Source organism: Lactuca serriola, chromosome 2, assembly GCF_051521515.1.
Source record: "Lactuca serriola cultivar US96UC23 chromosome 2, Lser_US96UC23_V15, whole genome shotgun sequence".
NCBI classification, from domain to species: Eukaryota; Viridiplantae; Streptophyta; class Magnoliopsida; order Asterales; family Asteraceae; genus Lactuca; species Lactuca serriola.
The window spans coordinates 187,096,324-187,112,441 of record NC_136409.1 but is presented as its reverse complement, the minus strand read 5'-3'; the positions used below and the strand labels follow the sequence as shown (position 1 = coordinate 187,112,441).

The window sequence follows — 16,118 nt, the reverse complement described above, 5'->3', positions numbered from 1 at the left end:
GGTGATAAGCCACTTTCCCTGATGCTTCCGAAAGCCATCCCGAACACCCAGATCAGAACCATCAAACCCTGATGGTGGTGGCTGACCACTCCCGAACCATTTTCAGCCGTAACCGAGATGATACCGGACACTTCGAACCCGAAGTGAAAGATGACCTACACTAGCTACTAATAGCTCCTGGTATGCAATTGGCATATGACAATTCCAAAATACAATCCAAATACAAGCAGAGAGACAAATCATACATAAAATCGCCTGAGTCCAGGGTAAGAACTTCCCTAATTCACATAGGAATGAAAATAGCCATAGATACATACCTACAACATTCCTTGCTGTAATCCAGATCTTTCGCATCTGTCACTGCAAGGCACTACCCTCTCGCCCATCCGTAAACCTCATAGTCGTTAGGGCAGGCGCACTCCCTGATCCTCCCCTCATCGTCGGGCAGTTGATCCTCTTGTGGCCCACCTGATTGCAGTGAAAACATAATGGGTTTGCCCCCAGTGGGCAGTCCCTGCTGACGTGACCATCACCGCCACACTTGTAGCAGCCGGAACCCCTGGAACGACACACTCCCTCGTGCGGTTTCCCGTACGTGCTGCACTGACTTCGGCCCTGCCGACCCACTAATCGCTGATCTGAAGTCTTGGGTCTCTTCTCGGGACCCTCCAAAGTGAATGTCTGATCTGACTTCCTCTTCGCAATGTGCTCCAGATCGATCTCCCTCTCCCTAGCTCTGAAAATCATAGAGTCCAGGGTCGGGCATGCCGAGAAGCTGACATGCTCCCGAATCTCCGCTCTCAACATGTCATGATAGCGGGTCCTCTGCATCTCATCATCCCCTGCATACTGAGGAACTAATAGGGCTCTCTCCCGAAACTTGGCGGTAATCTCCGCCATCGACTCTGTCGTCTGTCTCATGTCTAGGAATTCTCTGGCCAGCTGCTGAAGCTCCACTGCCGGCGCAAACACCGCCCTAAACCTGGTCACGAAGTCTGACCAGGTCATAGCCTCGACGACTGAGGCTCTGTGACATCCCCAAAATCTCGGCCAGAAAAGACCGATTTCATTTATGCTTTTTAAAACATTTTCAGAGTAAATCCATTTGATTTTTAAAAGAGATGCGGAATTTGTTCCCAAAAACAAAACATGATAAGATAGATATTTATCAAAACATTTCATATAGAAATATAAATTCATTTCAAAATCAAAAGTCGGGATGTCATGTTCCGATACAGATCATAAAGCATAAACGATGATATTACAAGTCGTTCAACAAATATATACATATACAGACTTGTAAACAAAAATGACTTGATGATTCGCCCATCTTAAGCTCCTGCGTCACTTCCTGTAATACAATTAAACTGAGTGGGTCAGGCTTGGGATCCTGGTGAGCATATAGGGTTTTCAGACCCACAATAATTATATTAAATTACAACAATCAACAATAAACCCGATTACCCATTCCCGTTATCCTCACCTTACGTTCCTAAAAATAACGTCTATTATAAGGAACTTATTTCAGAATTTTCATCGAGACGGACATTACTGCAGAGGGGCTTCCTCAACAATAAGTGTCCTAAAGGCAACCATGTGGGGGATAGAGTACACCGGTGAACACGTCGTTCACAACACCTACAGGTAATGAGCCTGCTAGTGTTCCACAGGACAGTCTAGAATAGTCTGTGGTCGTCATCCATACTCTGCTGAATGACTAGAATAACACCAATAACACCGAGGCCTCTCATCTGTTTATTACACACCAATTATCTACCCATGTTCTACCCAACATATTAGTAGATAAAAATATACATTTTTATACGCTGTTTAAAAAACCTGTATACCATGTTTTAATCAATACATATTCCACATAACAGATGAGGCATACACACATAACACGTATTTCATAGAGAATATACATTCACACATATAACCACAAAATATATACACGTAGCACGTATTTTATATTAAATACTTCATAATATTGCGTTGGAGAGAAAATAACTACACACTCACATCCCGTATTCTTAAATACGTTTAAAAATTACTTGTATAATATCGCGTATTGAAAAGGGACTATACACTCACTTGATCAGAAGATGATCGGACAACACTACGACTTGCAGAAGTAGTAATCCTCAGCAGATCTGGAAGATCTCTACAAAAATCGAACTTCTTGCGGGCAGAGCTTCGACTCGGGAATCGCACTTCTCGGGATCTTCGGGATCTCGGGACTTGCTTCGGGTCTCGGGGATATTACCGGGGCTTCAGGGTACTTCTGGCACGCAAAACGATGTAAAACGGGAGAGAGAAGAGAGAAAATAGCAACCATAAACGGCTGGCCCTTCAAATCTATTTATAGGGCAAATTTGGCCCTTGCCACGTCGTGGCAACCTTGTTCCACGTCGTGGGCTTGGTCGTCACTGCATGCGTCATCCCAAGTTGCATCTGGGGGCCTTCCGGAGGTGACAGGACACTTGCCACGTCGTGGCACTGCTTGCCACGTCGTGGGCTCTGACAGTTTTGGGGTTTCGCGCCCCGAACTTCAGAAATTCATAACTTTCGCATACGAACTCCGTTTTCGACGTTCTTTATATCGCCGCGAAGGTGAGATTATGCTCTACAACTCTCGTTTAGACTCCATTGGCTAATTTTGACTTTATTTTTAATATATTATAAGTATATTACTTATATATTATCTTTAGTAGGCCGGGACAGGAAAACTCCGTTCGAAATTCATAACTCCTTCATCTGAACTCCGATTCCGTCTGTCTTTCCGTCGATGCACTACTATCGATGAGATCTTCAATTCTCATTTAGATCACTAAGGATAGTTATCTATCTACCTTAAATTCACTATTTACGTCGCGCTGGGTCGTGCCGGTTCTGTCGCGAAACTTCGACAGGTCATAACTTCTTCGTTATAACTCGGATTTTGGCATTACTTATATCTCCGGAATCCTTGTTTCGACCACTACAACTTTATGTAAAGATATCGGACTTATCTCATACTTTACTTTTGACGCTTATTTTTTTATTCTTAATTCATTAAATAAGAAAATAAACACATAAATCACATAATTCGAGTATGATTAAAGCAATTCAAGTATGGTTATTGAGCAGCGTGTAACTCCGAGAGGGAGTGCAAGTTCACGGAAGTGAAAGCGGCAGAGCAGAGTTATGATTAAAGCAATTCGAGTATGGTTATTGAGCAGCGTGTTTGCGGCAGTGGATTAGAAGCTCACCCGGTTTGGAATGTCTGCTGAGGTCGCGGAGGGAAAATCCGCAAGTGTAGAGCCATGAGGCTCGGAAGGGATGCAGGGAGAGAGAGAGTCTTGAACTCTCAGTGTGATTCCGATCAGGGTATGGGGTGTATATTAGTGGTTCATCCTGGGGAATGTTTGAGGGTATTATCAGTGCGTCAGGTTTTCCCAACCTGAGGGTGTAGGAGCTAGTTCAGCACGTGTATGCGGTTGCAAAAGGAGAACTCGTGAGAGTTGCTCCGAGATTGAGAATGGGTCACTCCGTCGTCACGGAATGGATAGAGTGGCATTCGGATCGGGGATTCGATGGTTCAGGGTTTTCTAGCCCTTATGGGTCGAGTGATTGTTGAGATTTGGAGCAGAGTTGCATCTTGGGTAATTCTCGGATATTAGGTGTGATTATCAGAGGGTACAGCCAGTGCCCGATTCGAGACGGTGGTCAGGACACCGTAATGAAAGGGAAAGTGTGTTCGAGTTTCGATGGGTATACCTTGTGAGACCTGGTCCGATCAAGGCCAGGTGGCACGTTGTGGGAGTATTTCTGGAGTTGAGTTGCTGTAAGCTTCGAGGACGAAGCCTAATTTAAGTGGGGGAGAATTGTAACATCCTGAAATATCAAGAGTAGAGTTGAAGGACTAAAGGAGTAAGTTGTGAAAGAGTGACTCGGCGAGTAGAGTCGCGACTGGGTTGCGTACTAAGTAGCCAACTCGGCGAGTCGGTGAGGAGGACTCGGCGAGTAGGCGTTGATTGGAGAAAACCCTAATTCTCGGGGTTGAGCCCTATATAAAGAACATTATGTTTTCCTCCCAGCCTCTTTATCACCCCTTGAGCCCCAGAAAACCCTAAATCACGGAGAAGCACCATTGTTGAGTGGATTGGAGCTTGGAGAAGTAATTATTGAAGGAATTTTGAAAGATTGAAGGCTTGGAGAAAGGGGCTTTGCTTGGATTCGAATTACATTGCAGTTGGGGCATCCATTGGAGGTAATATCTCGTTCTTGGGCTATTGTTATGTTGTTTCTTCATTTTGGGGTTTGTGGGAACTTGCCTATGGATGTAATTGGAAGTCTAGAGGTTAGATCTGAGGTTGCTACCTCAGATCTGGAATGGAGAAGAATCAGAGAGCATGAAAGTCCCTGTGTTGGAGTGTTTAGTGAAGCTTTCATGTCCCAAACCCTAAACCTAAGTGCAAAGAGCCTAGATCTCGTTGGATTCACGTAAAGTTTGCCACTTTACGTGATGAAGGGGTTGTAGGAAGCTAGATCTATGTTTTGGATCAATTGCATGGCTTGGATTGCTTCTATTTGGATTCAGACTGGCGGTACTCGGCGAGTCACACGGGTGTACTCGACGAGTTGTTAGAAGATGAGCCGGAACTCGGCGAGTTGGAAGAACAACTCGGCGAGTTGGATGAAGATGGCCTGAAACTCGGCGAGTTGTATGAACAACTCGGCGAGTAGGTTGAAGATAGCCATAGACTCGGCGAGTCTGTTCCTGGACTCGGCGAGTCTTGTCGAAGAGTTCCGATATTCTCTGGTTGAGTCGAGAATCGGTGAGTCAAGGGATGACTCGGTGAGTTGTGTGCGAGAGGACTCAGAAGTTGTGGGACTCGGCGAGTCTCGGGGTGACTCGGCGAGTTAGGTTGCGGACTGAGTGAAGTTCTGAGTATGGGAACTCGACGAGTCATCGGGTTGACTCGGCGAGTAGGGTCAGTCAGGGGTTGACTTTGACCTTGTCTTTGACCAAGGGTTGACCAGTGGTTTCCAGGGGTATTTTGGTAATTGTTGTTTATTGTTTGAGTTCAGTGCATTGGTGGCTGTCCAGAGGTGGGGATCGTATCAGTGATCGGAGCAGCTTGGGTTGTCCGTTCAGTCGGCAGATTCGAGGTGAGTTATCCTCACTATATCTATAGGGTCTACAGCACCAAGGCCGACCCCTTTATCGGATGGAAATCCGGGTAGTGTCTGTTGTTATAATATTGCGGAATATGAGCCGGAAGGCATTATATGTTGTGGGCCGGAAGGCATTACATGTTGTGGGCCGGAAGGCATTGCGATGTGGACCGGAAGGTCATGGCTTGGAAAGGCGTATGTGTGTAATTAGTATGTTGAGTGATTCGTAGGGTGATGTTATGCTAGTGTCCGGTTAGGCCGGTATCTTGGTTAGGGTAATGATATGTTGATCGATTTGCTGACTGTGATCTGTTGTATGATTATATGTTATGTGCACAGTTGCTTGGTCTGGGGTTTGACCCGATATGTATGGTTGTTCTATGATCTGTTATGTTATGTGGGCATTTTATGTTATGGGCCGGAAGGCGATATGTTATGGGCCGGAAGGTAATATGTTATGGGCCGGAAGGCGATGTGTTATGGGCCGGAAGGCAATATGTTATGGGTCGGAAGGCGATATGTTTTGGACCGGAAGGTTGTGGCCTGGAAGGGCGTATATGTGGTTGGTATTTTGGGGGTATCTCACTAAGATTTCGGGCTTACAGTTGTGGTTTTATGTTTTCAGGTTCTCAGGAGTCTGTGGCAAGGCAAAGGCGTGATCGTACCGTTCCCCGTGTTGGTGTTTTATGATTTGAACCTGGGAAAAATACTCTATTAAATAATGTATTGAAAACCTTTTTGTAACAACGTTATTAAAATGGGTGGTTTTTGAAAAGTTTTAATTGTTTTGAAATTTTGGTCGTTACAACCTTCCACATCTATCCGTACTTTCCTCAGGAACTACTTCGACTCCACCAGGTCTCTTTCTACTACTTTTGCTTCCAGCACTACCTCATCCTAGGCTGACCCTAGGGAAACCTCTGGCTCAACTCGAACCAGTCCTCAGCTGCTGAAGGCTTCCTCGTGATGCCAATTAGCCATCACCTGGATACCATCACATGTGACGAGGCTCATATAATCCTTCGAGTAAAAGACTCGTCCCTACAACGGTTAGACTCAGACGAGAGTTGCGCAATAGGGCCAAATCCACCACTCTGAGATTATTCAACCCTGATCACATGTGACATGGCGTATCCACTTAATGGCTAACTCCCATCACTCAAAATCCCACAATGCACAAAGCAAGCAGCATTCAGACAAGGGGAAAATCTAACCACAACATACTCAAGCAATCATACACACATAGCAAAAATCTGAACTAGCATGCGACACAAACTCATAACTCAGGCATAACCTAAACAGGCTATCCTACTACTGTCTAATCAGCACTATCATGCAAGTCAAACACATATAATAGGCACATAAGGCATCATTCCTAGATCCTTAGTCCTAATCTAGCATGTTGTTCTATCAACTGATAATCATAACATAAACTTGTATGGGTATTTTTTTTGGGTACTTACTTGAGCTCGGCTGATTGCATGCACCACACCTCTTTTCTCTTTTCAAAGTTCTTTTCTTTCTGAATTCTTTTTGCTTTTCTAAAAGCGTTTCCTTTCTCAAAACTCTCTTTTTACAAAACTGTCTTTTCATTTGAAAACTTTTATACCAATTCCTCAGTTTGAGTTCAGACGCGCCTGAGAGCATGTCCGAATCCCTCAAACCAAGGCTCTGATACCAACTTGTAACGTCCCAAAATTCAAGACTAAAAATTTCTTTTAATAAAATATTACTTAAGGTAAAATCATCATTTCAAAACATAAACAGAGTATTAGTTTTCAAAACACACGTTCATTATCAGTGTAAAACATTTCCAGGCTGACTAATTTATGGTGTGTGCCATGCGATCATCCCGAGCTCCATTATCTGCTACCGGAAGTACCTGAAACCAAAACTGAAAACCGTAAGCACGAAACTTAGTGAGTTCCCCAGATACCACATACCATACAAACCATTCATAACCAAGAACCGACTTATCCATAATCAAGTAAGGTGCTATGTGCCAAACATAGTCTTGCCATTATGCCACGGGCCGCGCGTGGTCTTCCTGGTCAATCCTGGGCCGCTCCCTGGGTCTTACAGACATGTGCCAAGGGCCACCCCCTGGTCTTCTATGCAAGTATCACAAAGAAAACCGTACATACTACTTTACTTAGCTAAACAACATACAGTGTGCCAGAAGCCACCTCCTGGTCTTTCATATATAATAACATACAATGCGCCAGGAGCCACCTCCCGGTCTTTCATACATATTGCCTAGGGCTAACCCCCGGGTCTTCCTATCATCCATAATAACATACTGTGTGCCAGGAGCCGCCCCTGGTCTTTCATGCGTATTCTAAATGGGCCGGCATTGGTGCCTTAGAACCATACAAACAGTGAGGAGACTCACCTCGCACTGCTGAACCCTGCTGATAATCCTCTGACTGCTGACCGACAACTCTCTGAACTCCTGCTCCACTAGCTCCCCGAGCTACCAATATCAATGCAACACTTAGTCTAACTATCTCCCGAAAGTCAACTAAGTCAACTCAGGTTGAAGTCAAAGTCCTGGTCAAAGTCAACCTTCCAGGTCAACCCTACTCGTCGAGTCACCCTACCGACTCGTCGAGTTCATAAGAAGTCCAGAGTCCTTCCACTCACGACTCTACTTGCCGAGTCAGTCCATGACTTGCCGAGTCTACCGATTTCCGAGTCCTGACCTGTCCAACTTACCGAGTCTCTAATCGACTCACTGATTCGAGTCTAAACTCGAAGGGTTTGGGGTTTCGCGACCTGACTCGCCAACTTGCCGAGTTCATGCCCAACTTCATCCGACTCGACGAGCTGTTCATCCCACTCGTCGAGTTCCTCCTCGTCTTCAAGCTACTCGCCGAGTCCACTCAAAGGACTCGCCGAGTCCATACGGTCCTCCATACATGCAGAGGACTTTTGAGTCATGCAGGGACTCAAATCTGTAGATCTACCCTTCCCAAGCCTATTCCTCACGTGAAGTTACAAACTTTACGTGTAGAGAAGGAGATCTAAGCAAAATATACCATAAACTAGGGTTTAGGGCCAAGGGGCTTCAACATTGACTCAAGGGCTGATACTTTATGCTTCTCTAGTCCATAACACACTTGGATCTGAAGTAGCAACTCCAGATTCGGCTTCTAACTCGAATGGGTGACAAACCATGGCTTAAAAGCCCCAAATCTCACAACCATGGAAGATCTAAAGGAGAGAGACGACTTATTACCTTCAATATCTCAGAAGGGCTCCACAAAATCCAGATCTGAAGCCAATCCTTGAAGCTTTACTGATTCCCCCCTTTCTTCTTCCTTCAATTCTCCCAAAAATGGCTTGGAAGCTTGAATGCACAACAATGGAGACTCAGGGTTCACTTTCTGAATGAGGGAGGCTCTAAGGAACCCTAATGGAGAGAATAAGGAGCTTAAATAGCGCCCAAAGTCCTGGATTTAGGGTTTTCCTCGCACAGACTAGACTCGCCGAGTCCACTTGGCCGACTCGCCGAGTTGGTCACTTACACCTCGACCCGGATCCCGCTCGGACTCGCCAAGTTCCTCCTTAGACTCGCCGAGTCGCCCCTAAAAACTAGTGTTTTCTTTCCTTTCTTGGCCTTCAAAACTTTGGGTGTTACAAGTGTACTTGTAGAAAGTGGGAGCTTATTGGAATTCCATGCAAGCATGCAATTGCAACCCTAAATGAAATGCAGACAATGCTAAAAATGTGGGAGAACTATATACTTATGCGTATAAGGTGTATTGGCTTGATACATGGAAAAAGATGTACTCCTTCAAGGTGGAGCCTATCAAAGGTAGAGCTATGTGGCGTAAAAGTGACTACCCAACAACTCTTGTCCCTCCACCACACAACATAGTTATAGGCAGGCCAAAAAAGAAAAGGAGGATTACAGTAAAGGAAGGGATTGAAATTCAGCAACGTAAGAGCCAAGAAAACAGTCAAAGTCAGAATGATAATGAAACTCAAAAGCTGAGCAGGAAGTTTTTGGCTGTGACATGTAGTAAGTGTAAGCACAAGGGGCACAATGTTAGGACCTGTAAGGGCCAATATATGAATTGATGTTCAAGTACTTTGGTTGTTTATGTTAGTTAAGACTTGCTAATGCACTTTAGTTTATTTGGTAATGATTGTATACTTTAATGCCCTTTTTTGGTACATTGATGCCTTTTTTGTTGCCCTTTTGGTAATGTACTTTGATGCCCTTTTATGTAACAATGTAATTAACATTTTTTGGTAATGTACTTTAATGCCCTTTTTTTGGTAATGATTGTGTTTTGGCATTAATTTATTATGGTATGTAACTCAATATATGCATGTAACCTTTTTTGGTGCCCTTTTGGTAATGTACTTTGTTATTGTTTTATTTTCTCTTATAAAAGCATGTAACATGTTATGGCAATGAACTCAATATATGCATGTCAAACCATTACAATTGCATATTCAAGTGAAGACAAAAACCATTACAATTGCATATTCATGTCAAGATAAAACCTTTACAAATTCATATTCATATAAAGATAAAACCATTACACTTCCATTTGTGATAAAAGCATTACATATCCAATGATCTAGAAGACAACACTTACAACATATATAAACCACCATTAAACCTTCTAGCACCAAAATACAACATTTTTAGGTGGTTATTACCAACAAAAAAACCCTAACTTCTAATTCCTAATTCCAAAACAACACAAACAACAGAAACAAGGTCCACGAGGCAAGCAAGTACATCTTCAGCTGACCCACTTCAACCTCATACCTATTCATTGTTCTCAACAGTCATGGTATGATAACAATTGATCTTTGACATATAGGGGGATCGACCCACCCCAAAAATCCACATCTGGATCCCTACAAAAATACATTAAAGTAGAAGAGTTATTGCATAACTACGAAATAACATAACCTAATATGAGTTTGCTTACCATTTTAGGGCATGCATAGAAATGACGACAAGAGTTTTGTGAGGTCCATGAGGTTCTCACAATAGCAACATTCCCACAGAAGCAGAGCACCATTTTTAAAGCTCGTAACAGTAGAAGTAGATGAGAGACGAAGAAGAAGAAGACATTTTGTTGTTGCTTCTCTGTAAATCAAAATGAAGAAGATGAAGGGTATTGTGTATGAGTATGTATATAAAAGAGAAATATGATATTATTTAAAATAAGGAAGCAAAAGGACCAAAATGCCCTCACATGGAGGGCACGTGATGGCCCTAACGGCTCCAAACAAACGAACTAAGACGGAATGGACTAAAACCCAGGAAAACCTTGATTTTGGACCTTCGGTGCAAGCTGGAAACTTTTTGGACCCCATCCAAAGATTTTTGCAAACCACAATGACCAAATTTGCATTTTTGTCTTATTATTATTATCACGTAATAATATTATATATACATAACCATATATGGTGCGCACAACGTATGTCATCAAGTATACATCTAACACATATTTCAGACAATAAGCACAAAATTCATAGATAAACTGTCAATCGATATTTAATATTTTTAATAAATATCTGTATTAAATCATGTTTATGAAAGTAACTATACACTCACCTGATTGAGGTGGAAGATCCCCATGAAAACTAGCTCCTTAGTTAATGCTACTGCTACCCCTTTTTAACATCCTAAATATGAATAGCACTATGTTTCAATATTTGTTCGTATTTATAAGCTTATGATTTGTTCGTATCTATTTTGAAGTGTTTAATATCACGGTTTTTCAATTAAAAGTCTGATTTTAAGCTCTTATATCATAAATACTCTCAATTTACCATGTTTGTTTGACTTTTTGCTAGGTTTTAGGAAAAATACAATTTTTTTCTTGAAACTTTAGAATATATTCATCAGATTTCAGATTTGTTCTTAAAAACTCTAGTGTTTTTTTTTTTCGAAATCCGAAATTTTAGCCAAAAATCAGGAATTTCAGTCTATAATGTATTGTCGAGAAAAAAAAATTGTTGGTCCCAAATACCCAAATTTGTAGTTGTTTTTCTTTTGGCTATTTCCTTTAAATTTACATATTTTTTTGAACGACAATCAAATATATTAGCACAAAAAGGGACTTAAGTGAGAAGCTCAAGTTAAATACAAGAAAAATTCAATAAAGATACACACCATAAAGACCGATCAATATTACAAAATTTAGACACGTTTTTAATCCAATTGAAGATGTTAATACTAATATCATCACCTAAAAGCATAACTGATTGCTTTTCATTTCTGAAGATAATTCCAATGGGCGCCTTCCAAATCATCCATATCCATAATCCATAAAATAGAATCAACAAGGGACAAATTTACATTATTAATGTAGTTAATTTCCTTATATTTAATATCTATAAACAATTGTTTTTATACTTGGAAGAATGTGTGCGTGCGCATAACTTTACGTGCACATTAATTTCTTTTTAGCATATTTAGATCATATCTCGTTTTTTGCACACAAATTTAAAGTTAGATTCAAAAACTGATTTGTAATTTATTTTATAATCTATGGGCTTCCATCATCTTGATTCTTGATGACCAAGTTACCACAACTTTATAAATTTTCACCAATGCTCAACGTTTAATTTTTTTTGATCTATTATAAATTAATGTAAAACTTAAACTCTATAAAACAAACTGATGTCGGCATGTTTACATATAATACACTTTTTCGACCTTAATATATTTAATTTATATAAAGAAAAGACTGGTACATTAATAATTGAGTGGGGTTCAAAGGGCCCCTCGATTGACCTTATAATTATTATTTCTAATTTTTACATCACCATCAACCCTTTATTGACTCTTTAAACCATCTACATTTGTTTTCTACCATAAACAAACCATGACTATTATAAAATTACAAAAAGAACACCACACCCAAAAAAATGAGCAATTATGCACCAAACCATTCACAATGGTCTCATATTTTTAGCACAAAACCGCTCATTCTTGCAAAGCATAATGTTCTTTTCACATTTTTACATAAATACTGGTTAGTTTACAATAATAACCACATTCAATGGTTCAAAATCATAAGAGAATCTATAATCCTCCAACTACTTAAACTCATGTACTTTTTACTCTTTTCCTCCTTCCTTGCTCCTTTTAAGTAAGCTTTCATCATTCCACCATTACCAACACCTATAAAAACACGAAAAAACACCTCGGGGGCTATTTTCCATTGTTGTTTTTTGTGTTCCTTCACTAGATTCTTTTGTTTTTTGAATTAATGTACTTGTGCCAGGGGAATCGGGTGAAAAAACAGCATTTTGAGAAGCAAAAATCCGAGGTGGAATACCCGTGGGCCCCGGTTCAGGTGGCAAATTGGCAGACAAATAATGATTTAGCATCTGAATTATTTGACTGAAATTTGGACGCGCATTTGGATCTTCCTTCCAACAAGACGTCACAATTACAGCCAAATCCTCTGGGAGATCCTCAGCACTTGGCCTCACATTCTGTATCATAAAGAGTAAAAACAATATATATATATATATATATATATATATATATATATATATATATATATATATATATATATATATATATATATATATATATATATAAATCTTCTTTATTTTCAGAACAAAAAAAAAAAATTAGTTAAATAAAAAAGATGTGTGTGTACCTTGAAAGCAGCAGCATAGGCTGCCTGGAGATTTGACATCCCCTCAAATGGTAACTTATTATGTATAAGCTCCCATAACACAATTGCAAAGCTGTAAGCATCAACTTTGTGGTTATAATGTTTCTTCTCACCCTGCCTCAGTGTTACAGTGCTGTAAAGCTACAATCACATAACAAATATCCGTTTTTTAGAGAATCAATTTGTTGAGATTTGGCTAAAATAAATTAAGCAGCTTCCATGCTTATAAAAGAAGTCCAAGGCTTTGGTAGGATTTCTTTAGTGTTCTTATTTATCTATTATTCCCAACACAATCACGATATAGAAAACAACGAAAAGATAGGATTTTTTTTTTTAATTTTATAAAATCGAAACATTTGAAATATCACCTCTGGAGCCATCCACCGGTATGTTCCGGTTTCTGCAGTCATCATTTCCGTTAATGTTTCTTCTCTGGCCAAACCAAAGTCAGCAAGTTTTACCATTTTGTGGTCTGCTGTTAACAGCAAATTTTCTGAAAATAACAAGAAATGAAAATTTTTAAGACATCTGCATTTGTTTTTATATAGGAACAAGTGAAGGAAACTTACCTGGTTTTAAGTCGCGATGAATGATCCCATGTGAGTGTAAGCACTCCATTGCACGAGCTATATCAAGTGCAAAACCTATAGCAACTTTTCTATCCAATCCCTTTGGTCGCATATTCACCATGTATTTCCTTAATGTTCCACCAGTAAGAAGCTCAGTTACTACCACCATCACTGGTTCTTTACATGCTCCGATAAACTGTGATTACAAAAAAAAAATGGACAGTTATATACGATTTTGATATTCAATATGCATTATAGAGCATACTACCTTTACTAAGTTCTTGTGTTGCACTTTAGATAACATTGCAACTTCTCTCACAAATCGGCCTTGGATTTTTGCAATGCTGTCAGGTGTATCGCCTTTGTTTACAATTTTTATTGCAACATTCATGTTTTTATACCTGGCAAAATGCACAAAATCAATAACAATAAAGTCAGATGCCTCAAATTGAAGGATATGATATGCATCTTCTTAATTGATTGCAAGCGAAGTGTGGTTTCTTCAATGAAAAGAAAATCAAGATGAAGTAGACTTACTTGCCCTCATAGACTTTGGCATGTGCACCTTCACCGATCTTTGGACCGACAAAAAGAAGTTTCGGATCAATTAACCACTTTGCTTCCAAATTAAACTCCTCATTAGTCGAGTAAAATCCGTTTCCAGATCCCATTATATCTCCGAATTCTCGTACAGGATTTAACACAAAAAATATTTTCAAGACTGCATTTTGAAGTTAGACCCGCAAAAAAGGGATCAACTGCAACAATAGAAGTCTAGTGGAAAGACGATTGAGCTTCAATGTAGGAGAATCATACTCATACACAAGCCTAAGATCATATACAGAACTAGGGAATCTAAATGAGATTATAGAAATTAAAAAAACAAACACCAGAGACCTGATGCAGAGCTTTGTTCCGAGAATCAGAGTATATTAATGGCGACTTGAAGAGGTGAAAAGAGATTGAATGAAAGAAGAAGACAGATGGGTGGTTGAAGTTAAGGGAGTATATTGAAGGTTTTAGGCATTATTTGGGGTTGATCGGCAGAGATTGAGGAAGGGAATTGGGAGTGTTTGTCAGACAAAATAGTTTGAATTATTTGAAGTCATTAAAAATAATTAGGTGAGAAAAGGGCAAAAGCGATGGCGTAAACTGGGAAATTCTAGGCTATGTGACACGTGGTTCAAGATTTAATATACGTCGTCCCTTAAATCGATTGATATTCGATTCTATATCTTTATGTGTGTCTACAAAATTTATTTTTATGAGATACTTATGAAAATATCTTTATTATTACTTATTAAGTATTGGAATAAATTTATTTCTTTTACTATTTATTAAAATCACCGTCAACTCCGAACTATGGTGGTTTGGGATTACAGATTACGTACCCTCCTCTCACACCTCTCTTTCTTTTTCCTTTGTCAAGTGACATCTTGGTTTTGCTTCCAACTATTTTTCTTTCATTTGCATCGAGTATTTACAAAAAAATGTATACTTTTTCAATTACATGACATTTTTATGCCAATAGTTGAAATCTATAACTTTTACTTATAAAAGTCTTCCAAGCAAATAATAAAAACTTTCGAAATATATAAAATTACATAAAAAAAACATATAAATATAAACTAAAATATGAATATAATGATGATAAGTTAAATTTTCTAAGCTACAGTTATTAAAAGTTAAAAGTAATCCAAATTTTAGTAACAAGTGTACCGGCTATGTAACATCCCAAAATTTAGAGCAAAATATTTCATTTTTAAATAAGTAATTATAAAACTAATTGTCTGAAAACATTCATAGTATCATCTCATATCAAAACCCATATGTCAATAATTGAAACATGTCATAAAAAAACAATATCAACGTATAACTCCCAAAGATCTTATGTGCGGAAAAACATAGTGTAATGTGCTGCGATCATGCCGACTCCTTTCCCTTCGAAGAAGAAGTATCTGAAACCAAAACTGAAAACCGAAAACACAAAACTTAGTGAGTTCCCCATCATACCACATAATCACATATTGTCAAACATATATGGGTGCCCGACCTACCCTGTCAGACATATATAGGGTGCTCGGCTTACCATGTCAGGCGTATATGGGTGTCCGACCTACCCTCCGGTATATTTCAACCGGTTACGGGGTCTATTTCACCCGTTACCATATCATAAACATACTCTCAAGCATATCTGGGTGCCCGACCTACCCTCCGGTGTATTCCAACCGGTTACGGGGTCTATTTCACCCCTACCACTACCACATAATAAAATAGCAATAATCACATAAATCATAACAGATAGTGACATACCAGACAATCATCTCTAATATAACAACGACTAGTGGGGCGATATTGGTGCCTTCGACCCACTCATACAGGAAGGTAACTCACCTCGAATATTGGAATGTAGCTGAAAATCCTTGACTCCGAATGTCAACCCAACTCATGCTCCTAAACATGAAAGATTTCCTTAATTACCCTTTTTGTTGGGTTTTAAGCATTCTAACACTCCTATGGTGTATATGCAACCCTAGAAACATTGGATCTATGTTTTCTCTAAAATACATGCAAATTTGATTTTTAAGGTTTACAACCTAACTAGCATGTTATGGGGTACTTGTAATACAAAACTTTAAGTAGAATAACATACCTTTCTTTTGTAGTTGATTGCTTGGAGTTTTAGAGCCTAGCACCAATAGTATGGATGTCTCAAGTGGTGTCACAA

At 39.8% G+C, this 16,118-nt stretch overlaps 1 protein-coding gene across 2 annotated transcripts; it reads right to left on the bottom strand.

Moving 5' to 3' along the window:
• Positions 1 to 11,802: 11,802 nt before the first annotated feature.
• Positions 11,803 to 14,493, bottom strand: LOC145087765 (serine/threonine-protein kinase STY13-like). Of its 2 annotated transcripts, none has more exons than XM_079025825.1 (6): positions 13,928 to 14,493; positions 13,659 to 13,791; positions 13,391 to 13,586; positions 13,190 to 13,314; positions 12,804 to 12,962; positions 11,803 to 12,633 (listed from the first exon to the last, which is right to left on the bottom strand). In XM_079025825.1, exons 1-6 carry the CDS (start codon positions 14,059 to 14,061, stop codon positions 12,307 to 12,309), a joined length of 1,074 nt encoding a protein of 357 aa, XP_078881951.1. In that variant the 5' UTR covers positions 14,062 to 14,493; the 3' UTR covers positions 11,803 to 12,306. The 2 variants fall into 2 exon arrangements, with proteins under 2 accessions (XP_078881951.1, XP_078881952.1); XM_079025826.1 differs by having other exon boundaries at positions 13,932 to 14,061.
• Between the last annotated feature and the right edge of the window lie 1,625 nt (positions 14,494 to 16,118).